General features: G+C 37.8%; 1 protein-coding gene across 1 annotated transcript in view; it reads left to right on the top strand.

Moving 5' to 3' along the window:
- zgc:171482 (zinc finger protein) overlaps positions 1-25,668 on the top strand; it is a 135,361-nt gene that overhangs the window by 63,183 nt on the left and 46,510 nt on the right. The window contains exons 4-5 of the mRNA XM_067385523.1: positions 10,081-10,240; positions 20,223-20,447. Coding sequence (XP_067241624.1) covers positions 10,081-10,240; positions 20,223-20,447 — 385 coding nt within the window. The remainder of the gene's footprint in view (positions 1-10,080; positions 10,241-20,222; positions 20,448-25,668) is intronic.

Here is a 25,668-nt window from a genome sequence, read left to right as displayed (position 1 = left end):
GATTCTTCCTCAGAGGAATGAGCCAGGGAGGTGCTGTCCCGAGGAGAATCAGTTCTGGGAACCAGGTCTGGTTGGGCCAATAGGGCGCAGCTAGCAAGACCTCCCTGACTTCACACAGTGTCTGTGCAAGTAGGCTCACTGCGGGAAACATATCTGCATAGGCTCCGGGGCCAGCTATGTGCCATGCTTCTATGCTGAGAGTTCCAAACAGCTGGCAGTGGGAGGTTTTTGGAGAGGCAAACAGGTCTACCTGAGCCAATCCAAAACATCTCTAAATCAGCTGGACATATATATTTTTTGGACATATATCTTTATTTAAGCTACTATTTCTCAGAGAGTATGAAATGAACACCAACCATCCCGCAGTAATCTGTGGGTAGCCTACCTATTGCGCAGTGGCGACGCCGATTACCTGTCTGTCTTGAAAATTAACGCCTTTGCGTAGACACAGTTAACCAGTTTACATGCCTCTGCAGCAATATACATTTGATTACATTTTGGAGAACAGATGGAAGAAGATCTGTCAATGTGCATTTGATCATTGTTTGTGTTCAGATGTTCAGCGTTTATGAGCACGAGCACATGTAAAGAGTTTTCTCTCTTTCTTCTTTCAAATGTAGCTGTATACGTTATTATTATACAAAGCAAAGGACATGCAATGATATTCGGGTTACAGATGCCAGAAATAATGCTTGTCACTTCAGTGTTTGTTGCATATAAATATATATATATTTATACAACAGTTCTTTCTGGTTCTCGAATCTGATTGGCTGATAGCCATGCAATATTTCAGTGATAACAGCACTCCTACTGCCTTTTCACCATTTGTATCACTCCGCTTGAAGTGACCGTCATGGCGGCCGATCAAATCAACCGTAATTTTTACAAATACTACTTCTTGTACCACGAACTGTAGTTTTAATAGTTTTTTAGGCGAGAATGTAGTTGTTTAGACCTGAAATAAGTGACTCATATTTAATAACAGCGCCTATTTTACAATTTGTTTTGGCGTTTTCGGAGATGCGAGCTTGAGTGCGTCAGCGGCCGTTCAGTGATTCTGTAACCGCCGAGAACAGCTTCATCTCGGCCAGTGCCTCGGGGATTTGCCGCTGGCTCTTATAGTGGTTAAACACGAGACATAATTCAATTTACATAGAACGGGCAATCTTTGGTCTTATTAATCTATTATTTGTTACAGAGCAAGTCGAATTGTGCTATATTAAATTTGATAATAATAAACGTTACGTTACATATAGCACATTGACTACAACTAGACGGGACATATCAGACTCTTCTCTGCTTCAAATATGTAAAACATTAAACTTTATAAACATATGTTTTTTTGAGTAAAGAAAACGCTTTACATTTTTTTTTTTCAAACATCAGATCTTTTATTTACCTTTGCATTGCACAGAGATGTCCAAACTGCGTGCGCACTTCATTCACGAGGTGAGGCGGATTAATGAGGCTTGATTGACAGTTTGAGGATCCAATGGAGTTAGTAGGTTTTGTCACAAGCTCTTTAAAATCCTTTTCATTCATTAAATATTTGTAAAACCCACATACCAGCGTAAATGGTGACCTATTTTTTTTTTTTTAATAACTAGTGCTTCATGTTTGACTGAACTGTACAATTGTGCTTATATGTTGTTCAATAAATATTATTTTATATAAATATGTCCATTAAGTAATATGGATTGAGTGAACATTACATTAATACGCCATTAGATGGCGGCAACACTTTACAGGAGAATTAGTCAGGGAGTCACAAGAGACTTTTAAATTGAAAGGAACTTTTTCAAAAGGAAGTTGTTTTATCGCTGTGGTCTTATGGATGGAAAATTCCCAAAGCTGAAAAAAAAAAAAGAAGACAAATACAAAGATCGCTTACCTCAGCGGACATTCAAACGGACTTGTTTAAAGGATGTAATATAATGGACATCGACTTGATGAATGAATGTAATGCAATATACCAGACAGGTAATAGCTACTCTCTCTCTCTCTCTAATACTGTAGAAAATTCAATGTGTTTCAATGAAGCGACTCAACGTTCCTTCGTTACTAGTTCTGAAGTGACGTTTTAGAATTAGTAACGGAGGCTTGGTCCAACTGTCAAATTGAGATTTGAATCCGTGGCGGAAGGAAGTAGTGCTGCACAAAAGAGGGTTTTAAAGACACTCCGTTGTTGTTTTTATTTATTTACACACTTGTGCCGTCGAAATGTTGTATAAATGCAATATCACACTCATAGCCGTGCGATATGGCTGTATGCGGCCTCGTGCCGACGGACGAATCACAGCGTGCTGATATACAGCCATATCGCACGGCTACTCGTGTGATATTGCTCATATACACTGCCCTCCAAAAGTTTGGAAACACCCCTGGCAAAGTATGGTTTTGGACGATATCAGCATAAATATTTATCATTTTTTGGTGCAAATACATTGAAGTAACTTGAGATTATCATTGAAGACCAGCGATAATAATTTTCATTTTGATTACATAATAATGGCAATATATACATGTCAAAGTCAGACATGCCCCTTTGCCAGCTGTGATCCCTTGTTACTGATTTAAACTTGGCCCAGGTTTGTAAAAGATTTTTGGGTCAGCACACCTTAATTGCTTCAACAATTGTTTGCCAATTAATTTTAGAATACATTGAACCAATTAGAAGTTTAGGTTTAGGTCAGATAGCTGCTAATGGTGGATATTTTGAGGAATCGAAAATTTAAGTTCCCTTTTGAAGGGAAGGGGTGTCTACATCTGTGCCTGGTGGTTCTGGCCGGGTTATGCCGAGGCAAAACCGTGCCTACAATCATAGGGCTCCCAGATGAGCTCGTTGGGAGTTGTGAGGGAATTGTATTCTCTCTCTGAACTTCCTCGGGGTTGGCGAGAACGAGTGAATGACGATGACGTTTGTTTTTGACGTCATCGTGTCTGATGAGCGCTGCTCTGATTTGTGCATGCAAGCCGCTGTGTGTTTGGGACGCATGCGGACGGCTCGATGAGCGGTTCTTTTCTGTCCATATATACAGCGGCTTCCATGACTTTCGATTCCTTTCTGAACTCCGCGTCTGAGTTTGGGGGGGCATGGAAAATCCCCTAGTCGTTTCAGATTTAGATCTGAACCCAGACAGATGGGAGGAGGAAGAAGTGAGAGTGAGATTGAGTGATCGATTGTAAACAATGGTGCGTTTGTAATCGATTCCCCAGCTACAAAAATAGGGCGATTTTTATCTACCCTCTCTCCCTCTTCTTCCACCTCCTGTATGTATGTATGTATATATATATATATATATATATATATATATATACAGGGCTTGACATTAACTTTTTTGCTCACCAGCCACTGTGGCTAGTGGTTTTCCAAATTTACTAGCCACTGAGCATTTTCACTGGCCACAATTTTGATGTTGGTAAATTACATTTTATATGATTAAAGTTGACTTTGTTATGCTTAAATTACTTTATTTTGAGTCATTTTACTTGATTTAGAAGATTTAAAACCCTTTCAAACTTTTAAATGCAGATTGACCACCCAAATCAAGAATACATTGTATATCAGCTGGTATGTACAGGTGGGCAAGAGGTGGACAATATAAGCATGGGCTAATATGAGAAATTGTATAAGTTATTTGTGTTAGGCTATATAAAAGAACAAAGAAGCAAATTACAAAAACAATAGTAAATTAAAAATAATCTTTTTTCAGATTATTTAACATCTTTTGTTGTTTGATTAACATTAATGACAGAGAGGTATTTAATTGGGCTGCTGAATGCATGGACGTAACTGACGCATATCCAGTTATTACCCACCTGTTTACGTCCACTTAAGCCATAACCAACTGTATTCACGCGAGATACTCCACACGATGGACATTTAGACATCTGTGTGCTCTGTTTAACTATTCAGGCGCGAGGAGAACTGATCGCGCGCGCACGCGCGACAGAGCGCTTCTGTTGTGTCATTCACTATCCCTCATTCACTAACTGCACGTAGCCTAAATAACGAATTGTGTGATTGGATTTTAATTTTGTGCTACGACGATCTTCGACGATCATTTGGCTGTAAACTGAAATTATATTCAACCCGCCAAAGTGGCTAGTGGGAGTGGCTGTCTTACCCGCCACAGCTGAAATCTACCCGCATTTGGCGGGTTGGCGGGTGTTAATGTCAAGCCCTGTATATTTATATCATGCTCAGATGCTGCTTATGGTCAGCTGAGCCCATAGTTTCTGTCGGCCCACTATTTTGTTTGATAGTAAGAGGATCTTTTAGGCTTAAAAGAACACTAGATTCCACCCTTTCATGAAAGAAGGAGCATTAGGAGTCTTTGGTCAGTGAGCCGCAGGGAGGGGTCTATATTTTATGTGCCTCATCCCGTTTTCTGAGCATATAGTCAAAAATTAAGGGGTTTTTCTGGGCAAAACTGAAGTTGTTAGGTGGCTAGTATATGTTGTGTAGGCCACAAAATGGCCGCCTCTTAGCCACCTGCTTAGTAGCGTCTCATCTGCTGTTTCTAGAGTAGTTTGAGTTGGCACTTGTCACTTCAGTTTACTTTCAGGTCACTTTTTGTATGCTATAATCAAGTTGAGTGGACATTACTATCATTTGGTTTTTGTCCTCTATGGCTTAGCACAGATTTGAGAATCTGTATGGAAGAACGATTTCCTTTTTTGAAATGACATATATTAAAGCCGCTGTGTGCTTGCTTTAAGTTCTAGATCCTTGCCCTACATATTTGTATGTGAGCTTAGTATGCTGCCACAGGTTGGCACCTGTCACATGATAGCTGGCTTGTTTTTAACCACTATTGTAGACATTGGTGACCTAATATTCCACATTGATAGGTTTATTGGTGTTACTGAGTGCATCACCTGTTGGATTGCATACTCAGGGTAGCTTTACCACTTTCTGAGGAAAGATGGTGATTTTTTAGCTTCCTGTTTTTGATCATCCCTTCGGTTAATCTTTCTAGCTTAGAATGTAGGCCTGTTTGTTACATAGCCTCTTTCTAGTTAGCATTGGCTAAGTTAGCATGCTTTGATTTGATCATTTTATGCTCACATTACTTACACTGCCACAGGTTGTGCCACATGTTTGTTTGAAGCGTAGGCCCTATTGGCCTCCTTTAGACTATGTTGGCTGTGTTGATTCCCTTTAGCCAATTGTACTTCATTGCCTGTTGGAATGTGTATTAGCAGCAGCTCAGGATTAGCTCCCCATAGGTTTTGGGCTTAGGCTGTTTCCTGTAGCTTGGTTCCCTATTAGATCACGAGCTGTTGCCACATGCGGCGTGAATGGGTAGGCTCTCTTCGGCCTCCTTTCTAGTCCTGTGTCGGCACGGTGTGTGTCTCTTAGTGTTCCAGTTGGGCTGCTGCCTCTTGTCTCTGATTTGGTCAGCTCTGAGGAGCTTCTTGTTGAGGTGCCACAACTTGTTGGCACAGTCTGGTATACCTTACAGTTGCTGTAAGCCACCTGTTACTAAGATCGTTGGCCCTCCTTAGGCCTTCCTTTTTAGTTGACTGGTTGGCTCAGTCTGCGAGTGTATATTAACAATGGCCGAACGCCACTTGTCACTAGGATAGTAGGCCCTAGGGGCCTCTTTCTTGGCTGACCTGCTGTGCGGGGTGCTTAGGTCAAGCGAGCTCCTGAAGTTGTCAGATTCTGAGCGAACAGGCCACTTCAGGGTTGTTTGTGTCAGGAAGCAGCGTTTGTGTATCTCTTCTAAGGAAGTTTTGATACACTGCTCTTTGGTGGAGCTTCCTTTTCAGTTTACTTGTTGGCACAGTCTGGTATACAGCCACCCGTTACTAAGATCGTTGGCCCTCCTTAGGCCTTCCTTTTTAGTTGACTGGTTGGCTCAGTTTGCGACCACTTTAAGAGCATGCCTGACCTGAGCGAACAGGCCACTTCATGCCTGTTTGCTTCAGGAAGCAGCGTTTGTGTATCTCTTCTGAGGAAGTTTTTATACACTGCTCTTTGGTGGTCTAGATTTGGCAGCCACGTGCTATCTGCGAGCTGTTGCCACGTGCGGCGTGAATGGGTAGGCCCTCTTCACCCTCCTTTCTTGTCCCCGTGATGGCACGGTGTGTGTTTCTAGTGTTCCAATCGGGCTGCTGCCTCTTGTTTCTGATTTGGTCGGCTCAAAGGAGCTTCCTTTTTCAGTTTACTTGTTGGCATAGTCTGGTATACATTACAGTTGCTGTAAAGCCACCTGTTACTAAGATCGTTGGCCCTCCTGAGGCCTTCCTTTTTAGTTGACTGGTTGGCTCAGTTTGCGACCACTTTAAAGCACGCCTGACCTGAGCGAACAGGCCACTTCAGGCCTGTTTTGCATCAGGAAGCAGCATCTGTGTATCTCTTCTGAGGAAGTTTTATACACTGCTCTTTGGTGGTCTAGATGTGGCAGCCACTTGCTGATGCCAGATGTATACTAAGGTAGGCCTCCTTCTCGCCCTCTGGTGTAGCATTTGGAGTTCAGCTAGAGTACTCTTCTCGCTGTAGGAATGGTGTGGGTTTTCTGAGTACTCTGAGTGGTTAGCCCTTACTGAGCCTTACTGAGGTTTGGTTTTCTTACTACATCTGTTTCACTGAGCCTATGAGATATGCTAGTTGAGCTCCAGCCACTTAGATGTCTAAGGTGGATCTTTTTATGCTCCTAGTAAAGGCCAATGGATTTATGCCATATGTTTAAATGTTTCTAGGCCTTATAGGCCGCCTTTCTCAACATATAGTATATGTTGATGTGTTTTTTGATCTGAGGATCTTTACACACGCCGTTGGCCACGGGTCAGGATGGTAGTTAACCTCCTTCGTGTCGGTTAGTATCATTTCTGGTGCCTAAGAACACTGCCATGAGCTGATGCCACGCATTTGTCGAGGTGACAGGCCTGTATAGGCCTTCTTTGATGAAGTGTTAGCGTATGTGGTGCTCCTCTTGCTGAAAGAGTAAAAGGTGCTTTTACCGAGTACACTGCTCATTGGTTCGTGTTGGGTAGTATGACCTGAGCTGATCACGTGATTGGCTCTGTTCAGGCCTCCTCCTGAGTACACTGAATACACTCCCATCGATATGATGGAGCATAGCACTCAAGCTGAGTTCTGCTCTCCGGGATGCCCATCTCTACGCACAAGTTTGAGTTTCTCCTGCCCTACTGCAGTCACTCTTACCCGTTCCCTTCTGTGAAGGATGCGTTTCTGAGATTCTGTGTTCAGACAGGGATTGGCTAGACTTAACTTGTCTTATGATAAGACCAGATCAGCTTCCCTGGTGGCATTGAGGGTGACGCTGTCCCCTCTAGTGGCTGGTCAGGGTCCCCTTCGGCTCCCTGCCCTCATTCCCTAGAAGAGACCACTCTGTCTGCGGAAGAGTTGGTTTCAGAAGCTCTTAGTGGCCTTATCAGGCCTTCTCTCCTGTGAGGAAGGCCTCTTATAGGCTTAGCTTGGGCTGTTGGCCTTAGGGAATGCTGTCACTGACAGTCTGGTGTGACCCGAGGGGGAGTTGCTACAGTTTCTATAAGAACTGTACGGACGTCTGTCTCAGCCATTCTTTGGCATGCACTCCCCTAAGCATGGAGGCGTGGGTATATTGTTCCCCATCGTGTCATCGAATACAGAGTGGAAGTTCCCTTCGAAAGGAAACGTCTCAGGTTACGTATGTAAGCATAGTTCCCTGAGAACAGTGAACGAGACTCTGCATTTCTATACCTGCGGAACAGTCCCTCAAAGACGATGAAGACTGACTGCTTCCATAGGCGCGCCTTTATACTTCCGGGTCGCGCCATGAGACTGTCGCTGGCCAATAGGATTGGAGTTTTTGGTAGTGAGGTTTCGAAACACCGCGTCACGTGGACATTCCCCATTGCGTCATCGAATGCAGAGTCTCGTTCCCTGTTCTCAGGGAACTGTGGTTACATACATAACCTGTGGGGTTTTTTTTTTTTTTTTTTTTTTTTTTGTATAAACTGTTTATGTAATAAAATATGTTTTCATAGTTTGTGTTGTCCCTTATCAGTGCAAAATTATCAAAAATTAAAAAGGATTCATGCCAATATTGTCCAAAACCACATTTTTCTAGGGCGTTTCCAAACTTTCGGAGGGCAGTGTATATATATATATATATATATATATATATATATATATATATATATATATATATATATATATATATAGTGTATATAACTAGTAACTAGCTACTTGAGTAGTTTTTTCATTGGATAATTTTTTACTCCTACTCAAGTTAAGATTATCTCTTTCAATTTTACTTTGAGTAAATATTTCTAAAAGCACAACAACAGTGATCAGCAATAATAAGCCTAATTATCATAACACAGTCTTAAAGGTAAGAAGTGGATTATCCTTCACCTGAAATGTTTGTCTTTTCATCCTGAAATTCAAGGCAAGTGTTATATCACAATAATTAGAAGTTTCCACAAAGCCTTTCACTGGATTGGGATGTTCTCTTTTATTCTGAACGGCAAGGGCAGTGACTGAAACATTGAGCGTATGTTTCAGTATTAAACACCTATTTATACCAACTTCATCAGGCTCCGAAAATTCTTCAAAAATAACACAAAGAATGTCCTTCTCAGCTGCCATAGTTGCAACTCTTGCGTCATCACCACCGTTTCCTTTTAAAAACCATTTTGCAATGTTTTGTCGGGGCTCAACGCAGCCCTGATTTCACCAGGTGCAACCAATCAACCAATCAGATTTTAGGGACAATTGGACTTTATGTCAAGTTTAGGCTTACATTCAGGGTCAGGTGTTTCTACATCACTGTTATTCACCTATAATTTCCCTCTGATTTTAGGGATAACTTATGGGTAGGGTTAGGTTTAGGAGAAGGGATTTGGTTAGCATTAGATTTTCAGACAGGAATGTTGTTCCAGGATCGACAAAATATGCTGACCCAGGAACACATCTAACTTGGCAAAATCAGGACGTGTGGAATTGATGTTGATAGAAATGACAGTTGCATGCATACATACATGTTGTGTTGTTGTTGTTATTAACAATAGCAATTTTTGCAAATATTAGTTTTTATTTATTTATTACTTTTATCTATGTATTTATTTGTTGTTTCTTTAGACAGATCTACTATTTTTATTTGAAGGTTTTTCTGTTATGTAGGTCTACAAAGGCAACATCTTTCACATGCAACCTGCTAAAATATCCCCTGGGGTCCACATTCCCTTGCCTGGGAATCACTGATCTGAGGATGCTCTAAAGGAGTGTTTGCTGTGCTCATTCCAGTAACTGACTTTCTTGTGTTTATAAGAGATGATAAGCTGGATTGTTGCTTTGAAAGGCAGGTCAGTGAACTGGGACAGTTCTTGGCTGCTTTTTCCGCCTGATTTACTTAAAGCTGACCTGTTTCCTGCTGGACCTAACTCAGAGTGGGGGGTTGGGAGAATGCCAAGGGCCCCGTCTGTGCTAGAATTGATAGTGGCCCCATAATCCACAGTCCAGTCTCCAGGGACGAGAAGGACAGTTCAAGCCACTGGCATCAGCTCGCAGCACACAATGTGGCCGTAATCATACGCTTGTCTGTGCTCGTTTTTACTAACATATGAATATTCAAAACATCTGACTGTTAGATTCTGTAATCCAAAGTACATCAGTTGTTGATGGCCAGAGAGCACTGGCTGAATATTTTATTTGTTTGTTTTCTTGATGTCCATCTGAAAAAAATCTGAACAATTTCAGAACATTGTATTTTAGCACTTTTTATGTTACTGCTTCCACAATTGTTATATTCCTCAATTGCAAAATTATTCATTTGTAAAAAGATGTTTGCACCTTTTTTAATAGTTGTGTATGAGAAATGATGTAGTTATGTATTGAATGTAATTAATTGCAAATGGTAAATCACTTAAGCAAGAGATTATTTCACTCTGCAGATTGATATTTTTATTAGACTCATTATTCATACCTCAAAACATCAATAACCACCTTTCAATGTAACATACGTTTCTGATATTTTTTCATAAATGCATCAGATGCATTAATGATTTTCCACTTTGGATGTAAACTATGCATATTTTATATGTCCTGTATTTCTCTCTTTTTAGGACAGTGCAGAGAATGAGGTGGACAGAAATAAATGTTGTACGCTCTGTAACATGTTCTTCACATCTGCCATCGTGGCTCAGTCGCACTACCAGGGCAAAACGCATGCTAAGAGAGTTCGCTTGGTGCTGGGAGAGTCACCAAGTCTGCCCACACCCACAGGTAAGATACGCTAAACTAAATGGATATGTATTCTTGTTTTGTATTACTTCATGTAAACCTTTTTTTTGGTTCTTTATCCACTTTTACTGATATCCACTTTTACTGAATCAGAGCTGTAGGAACACGGTGAATGGTTCATGCATGAAGCCCAGAGCGTGAGACTCAACCTAAAGTTCAGTTCTGTCAGGCAGGCTTTGTGTATGACTGCCAGCCCAGCTGTGTGTGCAGTGGTAATGACTAAACTCTGCAGGACTGTGGCTCTTTCAGGACCGATGTTGGCCACTTCTGATCTAGATGATCAAGTTTGAAGTATTTTATGTTTTTGGAAAGTCTCTTATGCTCACCAAGGCTGCATTTATTTGATTAAAAACAGTAAAATTGTGAAATATTATCATTTAAAATAACTGTTTTCTATTTGATTTATATAATATATTTCATACATTATATATGTATATTATATATTTAAAAATGTATTTCAGTCTCTTTGATAGCAAAGTTGAATTTTCAGCATTATTACTCCTGTCTTCAGTGTCACGTGTCACATTATGGACTCTTAATTTGATATTTGGTTTTGTTTCCTTTAGTTCCCAATCCTGCCATATCATTCTAATATGCTGATTTGTTTTTTCTTATTGATTTGATTTCTTATTATTATCAGCAGGGATGGGCAGTATTTATGATACATGTATTTCAAATACGTATATCAAATACAAAATAGTATTTTGTAATTTGTATTTGATAGGTTTGATGAAAATGGCTTTGTATTTTGTATCAAAATACTTTACAGTTTTGTATTTTTGTATTTTTAAAATACTGTAAAATACTTTTTAAGAAGTCTACATGATGACATCATAAAATTGTGGCCTCTGATTGGTGCTTGCTTAGTGGTTTGCCCAGACTTGTTGCAATCAGAACAGAAAATTGATCCATATGGAAGAAGGTGGTCAAGAAACGTGCAGGCTGACAGCTTTCCATCATTTTTTTTTTTTTTTTGCATAAATTGCTATAATTTTTAAGAGTTCAAATTAAGTTTTGGTGTTCGTTTTGGAAGCCTAAATAGTTTACCAATTTACATAATGTTCTTGAAAACTATTATACAGAGCAGCAGTCTATATTTATGATTAACAATCAGTTGATTAATTAGTTATAAAATACTTGCTATGAATACAGGAGCCATCAGTTGTCTTCTTATGAATGACTTGTTTGTCATTGAGCCGGTGTTGCTGATGCAAAGTAGTCCCTTCATTACCAAAAATGTGTAACTAAAATTAGGATACAATTATGAGTCATTTGCAAACACTAAACTTTTGGTTACTTTAAAACTAACCTTCATCTAGGAGATCACAGGGATATATTAATATTTGATCTGTTAAAGCCACAATATGTTAATTTTCGCCCTAGAGATCGCTCAATCAAAACAAAGGAGTAGTTCGATGACACCTTGATTTCAGTCATGAGATGTGTTGTCTTCACGTCTACAGCCGGTGGAAAAGAATCGGGATGAGACTCGGGTAGAAATCTTGTTCATAGATGAGTTTATTAACATTACCGTAGTATGAAGCAGAGCAGGGCGAGTTATGTTACAGCTGAATGAGGCCGCTGGAGTGATTGATAGTGAGAGACGAGTGCGACACACATCTCAAGAGCAGCGGGACTTTTATTATGCCACAGTCGCTAATCCCGCTTCTTCCGGTCAAGCGTATGTGGGGTAACGCAGCGCTGTTTTTATCATATTAGATACATTTGTGTGTTGAATGTTGTTATAATGCTACTCCGTGCGTTTGCTCAGCGGCTGCTATGAGACACGTGTTGCACACTGCAGTAAGATCGATCGACATTAGTCATGGTAAAACATGGTACTCGCAGTAAATCAAGAAAACAAGATTCAAACAAAAAGACTTTAATGTGTTGAGCTATATAACATGATTAGTTTTCCACAAAATAAAACCAGAAATCGAGGGTAATGATGTCATTGATAGGTGACGCATGGACACGATCTGTGTCCTGGTTAAAATAACTTATTTCTCGGGATTTAGACAATTTTGGAATTTTTGGGGGGGATAATGTAAGCATACAAGTCAACAAAATAATTGTTCTAGTGTTTTTTGGATATTTTAATCTAAAAATCCTACATATTGTGCCTTTAACTGGTTGCATATGTCAGATTTATTGATTGACTCGGCAGAGAAAAGCTATCAAACATTGTTTACTTAATCAACTGAGTCAGTGTAAAGGTGAAGGGATAGATCAAGTAGACCAATTGATGGAAAGTTTGCGAAGAAATTTCATGCTCCCTTGTAAAAGTATTTTGTAGTATTTTTAAAATGCAAAAATACAGTAGTTTATTTTGATACATTTTGTGGCTGCTGTAGTTTGTAGTTTATTTTGATACATTTAAAATTAAGGTATTTGGTATTTTATTTTAAAATACATTTTGATGTATTTTTGCCCAACCCTGATTATCAGTGATGAAAACAGTCATGCTGCTTAATGTTTTTTATTATTATTATTATTATATATATATATATTTTTTTTTTTTATCAATTTAATGCATCCTTCAATTAAAAAAAAAAAAAAAAAAAACGTAAAAACTTAAAATTTAAAAAAATAAAAAATAAAATAAATCTTACTGACCCCAACGTTTTGAGTGTGTTTTAGAGCCTTTTGATGATATTCAGTATTTGTTTTGATTCTTTTGTGTTTTCTCTGAAAAATAAACAAATTTATGGGGGAAAACATGATGTTTATGTCTCTGGTGATATTTACAATCACGACAAATGGTTTTATCTGTGTCCAGTTTAAATGAATAATTCAGAACTTGTTTACAAGTGACTGGACATAATGTGATGTATAGCAGTTAAAATTGCATCTGAGAAAAAAGAAAACATCCTCATACAGTATAATTAGATTTCTTTTTTCCAGTAAAAAAAAAAAAAAGTGTTTGAAGTGATGAAGACAGGAGGACAGGCTCAAGCATCGGAAGCATCACTGTTCAGAAGCTAAGCAGTTAAAATGTGTGTTATCCTTCGTGTGCTGCAGAAAAAGCCAGTAAGATTGCAGAGAGGTCGTCTATCTGTTTTCTTGCTTGAAGCACAAAACTGCCTGAGAATAAGGTCGTGCTGAAACTGCCAGAGGCAGGAGTGAAAATGTGTGACTCAGGGTCAATGTCATGTATAAGCTAACTGGAAAATTATATTGAGCTTAAATGGCAAATAAAAAGAAAGAGCAAGACAGTCCATTCATTCATGCCCGTATCATCTTTCTAACTAACCATCAGCCCACTCAACCACCAACCTACCCACCTACCCTGTGTAAACATGCCATAACTGTAGGTTGCTTGTGGTTGCCAAGCAATGTCAACTGATTACAAGTGTGCATATTTTAGCTAATTTCCAACTGCTTTAAACTTGGCTCAAATTACTATTTTGTATTTTAAATACTCAGGTGATATAATGTAAAGCTGTTTGGCATTAAAAAATAAATGAAGCTCCTTAAGGGCTGCTTACACAACACTGTTTACAACAACTTTTTATGCATTTTGGCCATTCATGTACACAACAATGGTGTTTTGGGTGCCTGAAAATGCAAACTTAAAAACGGGTTTCAAAGTGCAAGTTTTTGAAAATTATACCGTGACGTGAATTTGTGAAAATGTCACACATGCGTATTAGTTCAGTCTGTAGGCATGTCTTTTCCATTTTTAGTACATCGTTGTTATGTAAATGTACCCTTAATTATGTGAAGTATTTAATTCATTAAAATATGAAAAAAATGCTATTACTAAGTTCACTACAAGAAATTTATTCAGTAAGGATGCATTAAATTGAAAAAATAAAGACATTTGCAGTACAATGTTAGAAAATATTTCTATTTCAAATAATATTGTCCTTTTTGTAGCAAATTAGCTCAAAATAAATATGAATAATTAATCATAACTAGTTATAGTTAATTATAAATATTTGGATCAGTTAATAAAATTAACTTAATGCAATAAAATTAATATTACAATCAATTAACCCGTTGTCCAATTAACACACAGTGTTAATTGTTTATTAATTCTAAGTAATGTTCATTTCCAGGTTATGGGAAATAACAATCTTATTACTAAAAGCCTGTAGTCAGGATCTGCATATGAGCACAAAACACAGACAACTTTACGTGTGACATGAACAAGACTTTATTAACTAGACTAAACACTTAAACAACTCTAACATTCACACACATGCATGCATACAGTTTACCAAGAGAGAGAGAGAGCTAAAGCAGAGTACATGAAAGCAAGAAGTTACAGCATTGTTTGACAGTCAGCAGATCAACAGCCTTGAGCAAACCATCAGTTTCGTTTTAACAGGCCCTTCTTTCTTTAATACTCAGTGTATCCGATAATGAGACTATGATACTTGCATGTCCCTCCAAGTTGAATTAAAACTGTCCTGATGCAATTTGTGGAGGCTTCCGTTGAATCTTTGCTGATATTGTCTTCATGAAAGAGAACCAGTTGGATTCAGAGGATCTTTGGTGAATGGAAGGTCTAGGCCAAGGCTTGGCACAAGCATGGGGTTCCTTAGAAGCTTCTAGCTTCTTACAGCATCATCTTGACATCAGCATTTGTCAGTAAAAGAGAAGAAGAGAGAGTTTGATCTTGTGATCGGTGAATATAAGGGATGAAGATGTCACACCCTCTTAAGGTGTCTGAGCCAATAAGGAGTTGCCCCCTCGGAGTAGTGTTAATTTTCGTCTACAATCGTCTCTGCTTTTTCATCAGCTGTTACGCCTTTAAAATATTCAGAATGAGTTTGCGGCTTTGCGCTGTTGCTCAAGTTAAGCCTCGTTGAAGCCTTGTTTACACTGCATGCGTGTGCGGCTCGTTACGGCTCCGGTAAGGTGTTGTTCCGTCCTCTGCACGATGTCAACTCAAACAAAGAAATTTCAAGTTTTTCAGCTTCGAATCTCTTGTCGTCAGTTTCTAGTGATGTAAAATATGAGCGGGAGTTTACACAGGGTGATTATTTTGACTTTGTTTTGTATTTGAGCTGCGCGTCTTGGAGGCGAGGCGCCTATCTTTAGCGAAGCGGCATTGACTAGAGTGGCCGTGTATCAGCTCCGGTAGCCGCGTCGCAGCCATAACGAGCCGCACACGCGTGCAGTGTAAACGAGGCTTTACAGGTCTCATACGCTTGTGGCTGCAACACGAAACTGCTGAACACACAACACCCAAAGCGAACACGAGTGACGAGCGACGACGACATGCTAGCTTTTGAATTGTGTTGGGTAAAATAAAATAGTCTTCAGAACAGGTTAATCATTTGTGAATGTGTCTCCTAAATCAGAAATTGAAAACCAGACACGTTTAACACTTGCATTCAACAAAAATCTTTCAACAAGTGTATTTTGTCAGGTAATTGACATTTAACCAATGTTTGAGATATGTGAAACACTTTTTTAACTGAAATGTTTATCAGTAATAATCTCAGTAATAATGTGTATTTTTAAAAAAAAGACTACAATTTTTTGACTAAAACTAGACTAAAATTAAGACTTTTAGTCGACTAATACTTGACTAAGATACCTTGAGTTTTCTTTTGACTAAAACTAGACTAAAATGACGAGACGTTTAGTCGACTAAAACTTGACTAACAAAAAAAGATATGTGAATGACTAAATATGACTAAAACTAACAAGGACATTTGGCACAAGACTAAATTAAAAATAGGTGACAAAATTAACACTACCTCTGAGGGAAGTTTTACGAGTCTTTGTTCTGTAGCAAGATATTAACATAAGACACTGGATTGGATGAATGAGAAAAGAACCTTCTAGATTCTTATAATACTAATGTGTCACAGGTTAGTAACATGTAACATAAATGATCAAATAGGAAATTAAAGTTGGAGTCTGTAGATACCAAACATGCTACCAGTGTGATTTTAGTTTACTATACATTTGCAACTATGGAACATTAATACCAAAATAGTTAAAAAGAGAGAATTAATACATAGAATAAAGCCTATAAAAGGAAAGTCATGAGATGGGAAAATTGGATACATGTTTATACATTTCTCAAGTGGTTATATAGAGAATACATAGGATTAAGACTATGGATACATAGAAGACAAGATTATTTGTCTTTCTCAGAAAGAATGAAGTCAGAGTCACTAGTCTCTGAAAAATTCTTTCTGATCATAAAAGTTCCAAGTATCTGTAACAGGACACCTAGTTCTGCCTGTGGTTTAGCTATGTTTGGGATGATAGTTGCAGTTTTAGGGGGATGGGTTGGGTTCACAGAACTTTGATAGAGTGTGTTTATGGGTAATTCATTAAATATATTGAATAATTGTGTTTGATCGCTCCAGACGCTACATTTTTAAATTCATATTCATATTTAAAGAATCATAAAAAACATTACAGCTTCTACAAAAATTATTACCAGAAGAACTGTTTTCAACATTGATAATAATAAGAAGTGTTTCTTGAGCAGCAAATCAGCACATTAGAATGATTTCTCAGAGCAGTTAGTAACAATACTTCACCATATCACTGTATTTTGATTTTGATAAATGCAGCCTTGGTGAGCAAAAGAGACTTCTTTCAAAAACATTAGTTCATGTTTTAAACATTAGTTAATGTATTAACTACTTGAACTAACAATATGCAATACATTTGTTATAATATTTATTCATCTTTGTTACTGTCAGTTAATAAAATGTAACATGTTTTTTTTTATGTTAGTTCACAGTGTATTAACTAATGTTAACAAACATTAACTTTTGATTTAAATAATGTATTAGTAAAAGTTGAGATTTACATTAAGAATGTTAAATGGTGTATAAGTATTGTTCATTATTAGTTCGTGTTAACTAAAGTACAGTAAATAATGCTAACTAATGAAACCTATTATAAAGTGCTACCAAATAATATAATATAATGAAAATAATGCATATCATTATTAGAGACTTTGAATTGATGTGTTACACATTTCCATCAGCATTGTGCCCTGAACAGATCCACCTCTCAACTGGATTTTGCACTGTGAAACAAAATTGATTCGCAATAGACACTTTCAATCCACTTGAGCTTTGGTCACTGGATATTTGCCAGTTTGGGAATTCATCAGTGTGGGCAGTAATAAACACTAAACTTGGGCTAAAATTTATTTTAATGTTTTTTTTCAGTCTATCTGTCCATATTTGATTACGTTCACTTTAAAATGATCTTAACCACAATCACAAATGACTACTTCTAGCATCAGGACAAACATGTGGCATGTGTTTCTATCTTAAGCCTGTCAATGACTACTGAATTTAATTTCCTGTCATAAGGGGGGAAATGATTTCAATTAAGCAGGGTAGTGTTTCTTACAGCCTTCTAGACTAATTCCACTAATGTGTCTGGTTCTCTATACAGTAGATATTATAAAATATACTCAATGGTGAGAGTGAGAATGTGACCATCATACAAATCAGAATTCTTTGTGTTATTCATTCTCTTTTATCTTGTTTTTTTTTTTTTTTTTTTTTTTCAGTCTTTTGTGACAAAGATGAATTTTAGATGGAGATCACACAGTAGACAGATTAAAGTATTAGCAAAACAATATGAAAGGACTTTTCCACAAATTTAAAGATAAAGTGGTAGAATAGGGGTTTCAGGAGAGATTAGAATCAAAAGTAACCTTCATGAAAATCCAGAGTGCTGCTCACTCGGGAAAACTCATCAGACGAGGATCGGTGCTGACAGTCGAAACGGATGTGATGGCGTTGCCCTTGAGATATATACCTGCCCAACCCCTGTCTCTTTCTGCTCTTCTTGTCACTCTGTAAAATCATCTTTGCTTTGGGGTTCATCTACAACATCTGCCAATGCACATCATGCGGTGCTCTGTAGGAATAAATACATAGATGTGTATGTTAGGGATATGCAAAATGATTTTATATGGAAGCCCTGCATAAATGCACAGTATTAAGTTGTCCACCAGACCCAGATAAGATGCCGAAAGGATGTTCACACAGCATGAATTCTTGCTTTCAAAAGGAACACAACAGAATGAAACAAAACACATGGGTCTCAAAGATGAACTATTTTTAACTCGATACATCTTCTTAAAAACACTCATAATTATCTAGAAAAGTATTGTTGAATACTGTGAATTTGTTACAAAAGCAGTGCTTTGATGGCTGTATCGGTGGTGCTTTAAAGCGGATTAATTTAGAGACGCGACTTCTCAGAGAGGATTTTAACATGCTGACAGATCAACAGTAGCACACTGTCAGCATGCGAAAAATCCTTCTCAAGAAGTCTCTAAATTCTTTATTTAAAATATTGGAGCTAAAAAAGAAAATAATATAGAAAAACTCACTATTCGAGTAGTCAAGCACTCTGACCAACCCTAATGTCTGTATGCATGTTTTGTCAGATTAAAAAAGCTGGTTTTAAGTGATCCATGCACAGTGATTTGAATCATCATTGCTCATCTAAGTGAGAAGTGGGTGGTGAGAACAGAGAGGTGTAGTTACTGTACGTGTTCTTGGTTGCTACAGTATGACAAATCAACTAAATTAAATGAACAACTTCCTAGCAACCAGTGTCCAATTTGAGATTAACCATCAGAGACCCACATATGTGTGGATTATATATATTTATACACACAACATGGCACCATTGCCATCTGTTTTGATCAAAATTTGGCAATATTCTTCATAGATAGATAGATAGATGGTGTCATGTTGTGTGCATGCTGGTAAATTCAAAGCATTGTTGCTATGAAACTTTATTTATAAGTACTTTTAAACTAAAAGCATTACTTTAAATAGCTGTTTAAATTTTACTACAAGGGGCCTACAATGAGAGTTAAAGGAATAATTCTGTCATTTACTCACCTTCACGTCATTCCAAACCTGTACGACTTACTTCTGAAACATAAAAGAAGATACTTTGAGAAATATCAAGTCAACTTTATTAATATAGTGCTTTTTACAATGCAGATTGTGTCAAAGTGATAACAGGAAAATAATTGTGGCTGCACAGCAGCTCTAGAAGAAAATAATGTCATTGTCCATCTTAAGTAAGTTCAGTACTGATTCATTCTATTGTAAAAAATCATTAGTTATTAATTTGGTTTGTTTATCTATACAGCAGCTCTGATGTTGCATTGTGTCTCAGAGTCCATACAATGGAAGTCAGTGTTCACCGAAATTGTTTGGTTATCAACATTCCTAAAAAAATCAACAGGAGAATGTTAGTCATGCAGGGTTGGAACAACATGAAGGTGAGTAAATAATGACAGAACTTATTATTTTTGAGTGAACTTTCCTTTTAAGAAAAAGCAACCTCTCTGGAAATGCTCACTCATTACATTTGGAAGAAAGACTGGGATTCTGTTGCATATTCTCTGCTATATTGATAGATTGTATGTTTGTAAAGGGTTAGAGTTGTCCTTCTAAGGCCCCTTTTATGCTCATTTCTTCCATTTGAACTCAAAAGTGAGACATTTAGCAGAATTGTTCATGGTTCTTTTATCAATACAATGAACTAAATGACAAATAAAAAGTACTGTAAAAAGTTACTGAACAAAAAATTTACTTTACAGGGTTTTCAGCATCTTTTGGATTTAAAAGTGCAGTAAACAATCATAGTGTGTTTAGCTCATTCTAACCTGCGGCAATGTCATGTCCTGTGGCTATTTGGGGTTAGTAACCATGGTAACAATTCCCATGGTGTCTTTGAGAGTGTCACCTGGAAGATCAATCCATTCGCTTGCTTTTTCCTCATAAGATGGAGGAAGCTAACCTATCTCAGGGGTGAATTTTCATCTCCACATGTGCTGACCCTCTATTGACCTGCGTAGATTAGGCTTGGAGCCATCAGTGTGTTTGACAGCAATGTAGTTTCAGCTGCACTCAACAGAATCTGTATTGTTTGCTTTAGCTCATAAAGGCTATATTGATGGAAATTTATATATGGTGAATGAAAATTCTGTTCTGTGCAGAGTCGGCCCCGCCCACCCCTCAGACCACAGACCCTCCCCCTCCCTCGTGGCAGCCGCTGACCAATCACGGAGAGGCGGGCAAGTACTGCTGCTTGTGTGGCGCCTGGTTCAACAACCCACTAATGGCACAGCAACACTATGAAGGGAAGAAGCACAAGAGAAACGCAGCACGGTCACGACTGCTGGAGCAGCTGGCTGGCAGTCTAGATGCCAATGAAAGTACAGGTCAGTCTTCAATTACCAGAGGTTTAAATGTCATGCGACTAATCACATTTTGAAGACACAGGAAATTATGTGAACTAAATGTAATTGTGTTATATAATCAACTGATGATTCCACAAGAATACACTTCACTAACAACTATACTGAGCCATGATGACAAAGCAGACAAAATGCTTAAGAAACATTTCTTATTATAAACGTTGAAAACAGTTGTGTTGCTTAATACGTTTGAGGAAACCGTGACACATTTTTTCAGGACTATTTGAGGAATAGAAAGTTCAAAAGAAAGGCTAGCTACAAGGATGCAATTCAGAATCCATGCATTTTGTAGCACACGTTTCTTACATGCATCACATACTATGTGAGTACCTCCCCTTCCTCTGTTTCCCACAATTGAATCCTGTCAGTGACTTTGTGTTCTTCAAATGCATATTTCACATTGATGCAATAACTAGACATGTTAGTCATACAGTATGTGATACAGGTATCTTGACAGATCCCATAAGTCAGTTCAAATGAACTGAGTCATATCGCAGTGGTTGCTCAGGGGTTTCAACAAGGTCGAGTGGAGTATCGCCTTCGGATACATCTCAAGAACTAGATCCGTAAGACTTGAGAGTTACTTTCCCCAAGGCAAATTAGCAAAAGGCTTGTCACTTGTCTTTAGGAACTAAAACTCAAAGCGCTTTGATTTTGATTTGCCTGCTATACTGAAATGAACAAGTCAGTCTAATTCGGGCTTCTTTTGTTCAGTAGTTGTTTAAAGACATATCCAGTGACAATCTTACTGCATAACCATGAAAATTAAAGAAAAATTAAAATTCTGTCATCATTTACATAATTTCTGTGGAATATAAAAGAAGACATTTTGATATTTTTTTTTTTGTCCATAACATGTCATGAAAACACTGATTGGCTGATCAAGATGATTGGCATCTTGACATATATATATATATATATATATATATATATATATATATATATATATATATACACAATGTTGTTTGGATCCCATTGACTTTCAAAATATTTCAGTATTTATTAGTATTAGTATATTAGTATTTCAGACGGGGAAAAAAGTCATACAGGTTGGAACGTGATCATGAATGAGTAAATATTGACATTTTCAATTCTGGGTCCCCTGAATGTGTCTGTGAAGTTTCAGCTCAAAATACCCCATAGATTTTTTTTATTATTTTTTTTTTAACTGCCTATTTTGGGGCATCATTAAATATGAGCCGATTTAGGCTGCGACCCCTTTAAATGCTCACGCTCCCAGCCCCCGGAGCTCGCGCTTGCCTTAAACAGTGCATAAACAAAGTTCACACAGATAATATAACCCTCAAAATTGTTCTTTACAAAGTGTTTGTCATGCAGAATGTCTAATTGTGTAAGTATGGTATTTATTTGGATGTTTACATTTGATTCTGAATGAGTTTGATAGTGCTCCATAGCTAAAGCTAACATTACACACTGTTGGAGAGATTTATAAAGAATGAAGTTGTGTTTATGAATTATACAGACTGCAAGTGTTTAAAAAATGAAAATAATGACAGTCTTGTCTCTGTGAATACAGTAAGAAACAATGGTAACTTTAACCACATTTAACAGTACATTAGCAACACGCTAACGAAACATTTAGAAAGACAATTTACAAATATCACTAAAAATATCATGTTATCATGGATCATGTCAGTTATTATTGCTCGATCTGCCATTTTTCACTATTGTCCTTGCTTGCTTACCTAGTCTGATCATTCAGCTGTGCACATCCAGACGTCCTGCCCTTGTCTAATGCTTGAACATGAGCTGGCATATGCAAATATTGGGGGCGTACACCCCGACTGTTACGTAACAGTGTTATGGTGTTATGTTGAGATTCGCCTGTTCTTCTGAGATATTTTAAACATATGAGATTTATATAAGAAGGAGGAAACAACAAGACTCACCGTGTTTGAGACTCACTGTATGTTATTTCCATAAAATCACTATAAAAGTCTCATAAAAATGGTCCAGACCACTCATGTACTCTAAGTTTTTAAAGTCGTTGTTCATTGTTTATCCTCACTGTAGCACTGTATGTTGTTTAATCTTACCATATCATAATTATGACATTCAAGAACATGGACTAGTTTTATGGGGCTTTTTGCAGTGAACTATTCCTTTAAGGGGAAAAAAAAAAAAAAAAAAAGGTATTAAGAAGGATTAACCAATGTGTGAGGGAAGAACTGTCCTAATGTTCCCTTAAATACCAGCAAACTGATCAGTCCAAGGGTAATCAGAGATTCAGGCTCATGAGACATCAGTCACAGTGAAGAGTATTGTCCAAAAAGAACATGTGCTGCCAAGACTCAGCAGGTAATTGAGATTACCTTTATTCTGCATTACCAGAGATAGAAACACACAAATCACAATGCAGAGAATAAACAAGCCAAGAAGCCATGCTTTATTTTTAACTGCTGTTAACAATCCTGCCTTAAGAGTCCATCATAAAGTCATGCATTTAAAAGGTCTTGGGGGGACACACTTGTTGCGCCGCTCCTAGTGTTGACAAGTACAAAGTGTTTAGTGTTGTGGAATCTGCAGTTCTTAGTAGTTTTTGTCAAGCCTTAAGGCAACAAAAAACAAAAATGGTACATTTACGTTTGCATTCTGCATAAGAGATTATAATTTTCCCTAACCATGCCCCAGCAGGATGCCCTTGTCAGGAGCTTTTCACTTTGAATGTCATGTCTATTGAAATATCAGCAGAAATGCTGTTGATTACAAAAGCCTCTCATCAAACAGCTCCTCACTCACAAGCATCACATCTCTGTATAGATGCTGTTAATTAAAGTTGAAGTATGTTAAAATACATTCTCTTAACCCAGTTTATTGTTCATTAACTAGTATTAGTATGCCATTCATTTATATTGTTTACTTTGATGTGTTCAGTGTAGACAACCCTCAAAAACTTTTGGTGCAGATATGTAAACTGTCAGTGTATGGAAAAGATTCCACTAGAAAATATACATCATCAGGGTGAGTAAATAAGGACAGACTCGCTTTGGGGTTCAATTAGGATAGGTTTTGCAAGACAGAGTATTTAACACTGCCCAGCCCAGCCTCGTAGCCAGAGTCCTGAGCGTCTCGACCTACTCAGCTTTGGTTTGGTCGTCCCTCAGGGAGCTGTCAAGACTTCTTTCATCCTGTCCTCTGTCATTCATCATCCTCATTGGCAGCCTGCACACAAACTGCATGGTACATGCAACATACAGACGAACACACATGTCCCATTTTTAAAAGGAAAAGATAATTGGAGGGAATGCAACAGAACAGTTTTCACTGACATGTAGCTATTCATTATCCATCGAGCTTCTCATCAGGTACAGGAAGCCATTGGTAGGGCTCATCTGAGAGGTGACTGCTAGCGGATCCCAGCCCAGACTCTTGGCTATTTTCGTGGAGAACACTTCAGATGTAATTGCCTTCCAACTGAGGCTAAATTTTGTTGCTGAGAAAATTGGTGTGCAGCACAGCCCTCTCCTGCTGCAAGCAGGATTTCATTTCCCCCTAAACAAAAAATCAGGGAGAGTGACAAGCTTTAGGATGTAAATACCAGCTCGGTGCTGGAGAGCCTCCTGCCATTTCGTGAACGGAGATATTGAAAGTGCAGCGATTTGCCCTGCTTAAAATTGCAAGAGCAGTTTGTGCTTCACAGAATCTGTAAAAAGCCAAGGACGAACCAGCATCTTCCTGTACCTTCAAATCCATCTTGACAGGCAGGATTAAAATTGGCATTCAAACTGGATTATTATTGTTGTGACCATATAAGAGAACTTCTGTGCTTAAAAGAACACTCCACTTTTTTTGAAAATAGGCTAATTTTCCAACTCCCCTAGAGTTAAACAGTTGAGTTTTACCGTTTTCGAATCCATTCAGCCGATCTCCGGTTCTGGCGGTACCACTTTTAGCATAGCTTAGCATAGTTCATTGAATCTGATTAGACCGTTAGCATCGCGCTTAAAAATCACCAAAGAGTTTTAATATTTTTCCTATTTAAAACTTGACTCTTCTGTAGTTAAATCGTGTACTAAGACCGACGGAAAATAAAAAGTTGCGATTTTCTAGGCTGATATGGCTAGGAACTATACTCTCATTCAGGCGTAATAATCAAGGAACTTTGCTGCCGTTCCATGGCTGCAGCAGTGCAATGATATTACGCAGCGTCTCACAACTTTTTATTTTCCGTCGGTCTTAGTACATGATTTAACTACAGAAGAGTCAAGTTTTAAATAGGAAAAATATCAAAACTCTTTGGTCATTTTTAAGCGTGATGCTAACGGTCTAATCAGATTCAATGAACTATGCTAAGCAATGCTAAAAGTGGTACCGCCAGACCCGGAGATCGGCTGAATGGATTCTAAAAGCGTAAAACTCAACTGTTTAACTCTAGGGGAGTTGGAAAATTAGCCTATTTTCAAAAAAAGTGGAGTGTTCCTTTAAAAATAATGATAGAGTTATAGAATTGAGTGCAGCTATTCATTATGACCCAATGAATTAATGAAATAGGGTTTAATGAATATAGAGAGATATGAATCCTCCAAAAAATAAAATAAATAAATACATAATTAAAGTTAATTCTAATTTACCAATTTGCTGCTCAAGAAACATTTCTTATTCCCAGTGTTGAAAATATTGCTGCTTAATATTTTTGTGAAAGACATGACACTCAAATAATAATAAAAAAATGGATGTATTGTAAGCATGTACATTACACTGTTTCTCCAATTCGTTGTTGAAATATCTAATCATTTACACAGTGGCTGTCATAACTTGTTTTCATCACGGATTTATTTAGGCCTTACACCGTGTCCTAACCGACTGGACGCCGCGACACGCAATAAAAAGTATCTTTTCCATGTTAATCGGATTTTTTGTCCTAACCAGTCGCGCCGATTCTATTTTAAGAACGGTTTCTATTTCTCCGCGACGTCGCGGCTGGAACAGCAACGGCAATGATAATATCAGGTGCTTTTTATGTGCTTTATTTAATGTTAAAAGCGTCTCATATGAGATTGAATATCATTCTGTGTTCCCAGCTTTTTATCTGTAATGAAAACAACACTGGCTAATTCACCTCAGATCTTGAAAATAAATAAATGGGCACAAGTCAACTCAGTGTATGCTATGACAAAGATTGCTTCAGTCATTCCGTATGTACTCTAAATAATGTTTAAATTGT

The sequence above is a fragment of the Chanodichthys erythropterus genome, chromosome 5 (genome assembly GCF_024489055.1).
Source record: "Chanodichthys erythropterus isolate Z2021 chromosome 5, ASM2448905v1, whole genome shotgun sequence".
In the NCBI taxonomy this organism is placed as follows: domain Eukaryota; kingdom Metazoa; phylum Chordata; class Actinopteri; order Cypriniformes; family Xenocyprididae; genus Chanodichthys; species Chanodichthys erythropterus.
This window is presented reverse-complemented; position numbering and strand designations above follow the sequence as displayed.